General features: G+C 36.8%; 1 protein-coding gene across 1 annotated transcript in view; it reads left to right on the top strand.

The window, feature by feature from the left end:
* The window catches only part of LOC125047151 (nephrin-like), a 129,932-nt gene that overhangs the window by 123,663 nt on the left and 1,269 nt on the right, over positions 1–5,000 (top strand). Inside the window, exons 9-10 of the mRNA XM_047645269.1 lie at positions 917–1,029; positions 3,430–3,571. Of these exons, the coding sequence (XP_047501225.1) occupies positions 917–1,029; positions 3,430–3,571 (255 nt within the window). The remainder of the gene's footprint in view (positions 1–916; positions 1,030–3,429; positions 3,572–5,000) is intronic.

Genomic DNA, 5,000 nt, shown 5'->3' with positions numbered 1-5,000 from the left:
TATATATTTTTTTCCTTTCAAATATAAGAATCCTTGTTTGTAAGGTACTCGTGTTAAGTGTGGTGTGTGCTGTGTGTGAGGTTTTAGTATTGTGTATGAGTCTTTGCTTGAGTGATGCGAGTGAAGTGCGAACATTTCTTTCAAGACTTTATCTTCGTAGACTATTCCCTTGAAGTGTGAAGAGGTATTCCTGTTTTTGAGGGCCATTGTTGAGTGTGAATTCGGGATGAAAGATGAATATTACAATCACAATCATTAGCGATAGTATCTTCATTCATTTCAAATTAATTAGCAATTGAATCTTCATTACAGTCATTAGCAATATTTTCATGAATTCCAAGTTAATTAGCAATTGAATCTTTATTACAATCATTAGTAACTTTATCTTCATTACAATTATTAGCAATATTATCTTCATTCAATTCCAGTTAATGAGGTGCTGCAAGATGAAATAAGGTGTGACTAATATTATTTAATCTTGTTCGACTCTCCTCCTAGATCGCGTTTGTGAGGTTCTGTCATTGATTATGACGTGTGAGTCCGTATCATATAAGATTTTATTAGAAAGAATAAGTATGAATATTATTCTTATTATTCATCTTCGTGATTATCATCCAAGACCTAAGTATGAGTCGGCTTCCCTGATAAAAAGGTCAAGTTACTGAACGTGAGTCTGCATTTAGGATAAATAGTTACTGAAGGTGAACGAAATTATATCAAAGAACTTACACAAGCTTTTGTCGCCGTAAAATGACAACCTTCTTATGAAACGGATTATATTGTTTTGTTCAAATACATTTCATCATTTATTTTCAACTGCTTTCTGCTTATAAGGCTGTTATTTGTATTAACCATTACTGGTAACAGAAGATCGAATAGTCCAATTACACTGCCCCGATCCTCTTTACTCTAGCAGCTTATACCTCTGTGCTAACCTCCCACAATATATACGTGGTGTTCGTAATTGCATTTGCTCAAGGTGTAGAATACATTATGCCGTACCCTTTGATGTGCATGATGAAAGTCGACGTTCGATCAGAAATATTCCAGAGCAGTTCATTCATATTTCTTTAATGGATTATCTATCTATCTATCTATCTATTTATCTATATATATACAGAGAGAGAAGATAGGGGTAGATAATAGAGAGAGAGAGAAGAGAGAGAGAGAGAGAGAGAGAGAGAGAGAGAGAGAGAGAGAGATAGGGAGAGAGAGAGGAGAAAGAGAGAGAGAGAGAAAAAGAGAGGGAGGCAGGGGAAGAAGAGAGGGAGGGGGGAAAAGAGAGAGAAAGGAGAAAAAGAGAGAGAAAGAAGAGAAGAGGAGGAGAGAAGAGGAGCAGAGAGAGAGAGAGAGGCAGAAAAGGGGAGAGGAGAGAGAGAGGAAGAGAGAGAGAGAGATTTGGATATGCGTTTAAACAAACTGCACTATATAATTTAAAAATTATTTTGTCTTTGCAGTATTTATCTATTTACACCATTTTTTTCTCTTGTACTGTTTCTTTCCCTCTCAAATTTTGATTTCTTTCTCGCTCTATCTCTGTCTATCTATCTATCCATCTATGTGTCTATTTATCTGGCTGCCCCCCCCCCCCCCCCCCCCCCTCTCTCTTTCTCTCTCTCTCTCTCGCTATCATTCCTTCTTTTTCCTCCACCTCATCTTCGTATTCTTTCCCATTGTCTCTCTACGATAAATATTGTTTTCTCTCTGATACTCTCAGTTTGTATATTAAACACTATAAGGGAACAACACAGAATAAACAAAAATAATAATAATAAAACACACAACGCCAAATGAAACAAAAAACAAAAAAACCCCCCCGGGCCTTTATAGCAATATTACTCATGAACAAAAGTCCCATCTAGAAATAAGATTTTTTTTTTTTTTTTTTTTTAACATAACATCGATACCAATACTTCCATCCAACATATATATTTTTATTTTTCTCTCTCTCATTTGTCAACAGATTCCCCAGTCTGTCGCAATGAACAATAAACTCCCAAACGGCGCCGCAAGGTATGAACGGGGAACTTCCTTGCATTTTGTTTCATTCCCGAACCTCACTCTTTCGAGGAAACGTTTAACAACAGCGGCGAAAGCGTAGAGATTCCGCAGGTAAGATTGTGTCGTTGTTGTTGTTGCTGTTGTTGTTGTTGTTGATTTGTTTATTGGTATTTTAATCATTATTATTATTATTTTATTATTATTAAATTATTATTATTATTATTGTTATTATTATTATTATTATTATTATTATTATTATTATTATTATAAATTGTTATTATTATTTTATCATTTTATCATTATTATTTTTGTAATATTATTACATTATCATCATTTTTTAACTTTTTTTTTTTGGGGGGGGGCTGGGTTTTGTTTTAAGAAAAGAGATAAAATGGGGGAAAGGGGGAGGGGGGGAAAAATTTATTATCTTTTTTTTTTAAAGGTTTTTTTTCCATTTGGTTGGTGTTGATTTTAATAGGCTGTCGTTTTATTTGTTTTTTCCTTTCTCACTTCCCTTTCTTCACTTTGCCTTCTCACCTCATTCTCACCTCTCTCTCTCTCTCTCATCTTTAATTCTTTCTTTTTCTTCTTCCTTCTACTCCTCCTCCTCTCTCTCTCCCTCTTTTCCCCTCTCTTCCCCTCTCTTTTCTCTCCTCTCTCTCTCTCTCTCTCTTCTCTCTTCTCTCTCTCTCTCCCTCTCTTCATTTTTTCCATTCTCTCTCTCCTCTCTCTCTCTCTCTCTCTTTTCTCTCTCTCTCTCTCTTCTCTCTCCTCTCCTCTCTATCTCCTACCTCTCTCTCTCTCTCTCCTCCCTCTCTCCCTCTTCTCTCCCCTCTCTCTCCCTCTCTCTCTCTCTCTCCCGTCTCTTTCCTCTCTCCTCTCTCTCTCTCTCTCTCTCTCTCTCCCCTCTCCCTCTGTCTGTTCCTCTGCCCCGCACTCTCTCTCTCTTTCTCTCTCCTCTCTCCCTCTCTCCCTCTGTCTGTTTCTCTGTGCCTCGCACTCTCCCTCTCTCTACCTATCTATCTATCTATATATCTATCTATCTATCTATCAATCAATTTATCTATCTCCCCTTTATCCCTTCTTTCCCCCTCTCTCTCCGATTCAGCCCTTACCCTATTTGCATTTCTCCCGCTCCATTTTCTCCATTTCTTTCTCTTCAACTCACAATGTTTATTCCCCTTTTCTGCCCCACTCCCTTCCCCTCTTACATCCCCTCTTTCACTCGCCATTTTAGTCCCCCCTCCCTCTACCCTACCCCCCCCCCCCACCCCAACATACCCTTCCATCCTCTCCTTATCTCCCTCTGGTCTTCCTATCTGTCAGCTTTCCATTACCCCCCACCCCCCCGCCTTCAAAAAAAAAAAAAAAAAGGGAAGAGAAAACAATTATATGTCTTATCGTATGTCTCCTTCTTATCTCTTTCAGACAAAGATACACAGATTAGGTTCTCGGTCGACGGTGAGCTACACACCCAACACAGAACTGGACTATGGCACGCTGCTCTGTTGGGGGACCAATTCTGTGGGTTTGCAACGTCACCCTTGCGTCTTCCATGTGTTTCCTGCTGGTGAGTTCCGTGGGGCTGGGCTCTCGTATGGCTGGTATTGCTGTTGTTGTTTTATGGGGGGAGGGGGTTCTGTTGTTGTTGGGTTTGTTATCTTGTTCGGTGTCTTGTTTATTTTCATTGTTATCATTGTTATCATCATCATCAGATCACCATCTCCACCACTACCACCGTCATCAATATCATTGTCATCCATACTGTTATTGTGAAATTATCATGAAATTATCATACCCTCATCATCATTGTCATTCCTGCTCTTCACATCGTTCCCTTCCATTGCATTGCTTGTACTTATATATCAAGAGAATATCTTTATTATTTTCATATTATTAGTTTATATATAACGCATGCAGATGCACACAACACACACACACATGAATAAAATATATATATAAATAAATAAGATACATCACAACACACACCCACCACACACACACACACACACACACACACACACACGCAAAACACACACTACACACACACAGCATATAAAAATATATATTATAAATATATATATATATAATATATAATAAAATACACACACAACACAAAAACTCAGGTTTCTTCTCCAGCAAATTAATTAAGAGGGAAAAAATGCTTAAAAATAGCTCACCTTCTACGGGGTATACCGAAGGTACCACAAAGGCCATTGGCGGCGAGGAATGGGATTTCAGCTAATTAGTATAATGGATAAACTGCCCTTTTGGTAGAAAATGGTTCTTCATTACAAAAAGACCATTATAAAAGTCTTACAAAAAGAGCTAGTAAGTACCAAGTCAGGATTAAATTTTATGTAGAATATAATCAGTTATAATCATGAGCATGACGGTGCAGATTTTTTTTTTTTTTTTTTTTTTTTTTTTTATAGCAATCTACGTTTCTTTAAAAGTGAAATGTATTTTTTCTTTCTTTTTTTCTCTCCTCTACCGTAACGCCCTCTCTTGTGCCTCGAGGCTGTAACAAGGCCCGACACACAAACCCACTTAAGCATACGGATTTCCATAAACCATGCCTGCGCGAAAGCCACTTCGGAATTTAATGGTATATTATTACAATTTCCGAGTACACTAAAACTACATTTTATACTTAGACTACATTAAGCCACGTGGATTTGAACTGCATTTTTATAGGAGGAAATAGATACAAAAATATAGACAGTGCAAAATCCAAGGTAAAATCACCTGTTTCATTATTCAAACGCATCATTTGTAAGAAAATCTAAAGCCATCAAATTCATAGGTATTAACTGTATATGCAATATATACCAAAACGGAGCTATCATTACCATAATATAATCTCGCAGTCTTCATTAATCTAGCAAACTTTCTCTTCTATATTTTTTTTTTTTTATTCATTATCATCTTCATAATTATTATCATTATCATTATCATTATCATTTGCATTAGCATTACCATAATCATTATTATAATCA

The sequence above is a fragment of the Penaeus chinensis genome, chromosome 40 (genome assembly GCF_019202785.1).
Source record: "Penaeus chinensis breed Huanghai No. 1 chromosome 40, ASM1920278v2, whole genome shotgun sequence".
NCBI lineage: Eukaryota > Metazoa > Arthropoda > Malacostraca > Decapoda > Penaeidae > Penaeus > Penaeus chinensis.
Note: the sequence above shows the minus strand (reverse complement) of the source record. Positions and strands in the feature narration are given on the sequence as shown.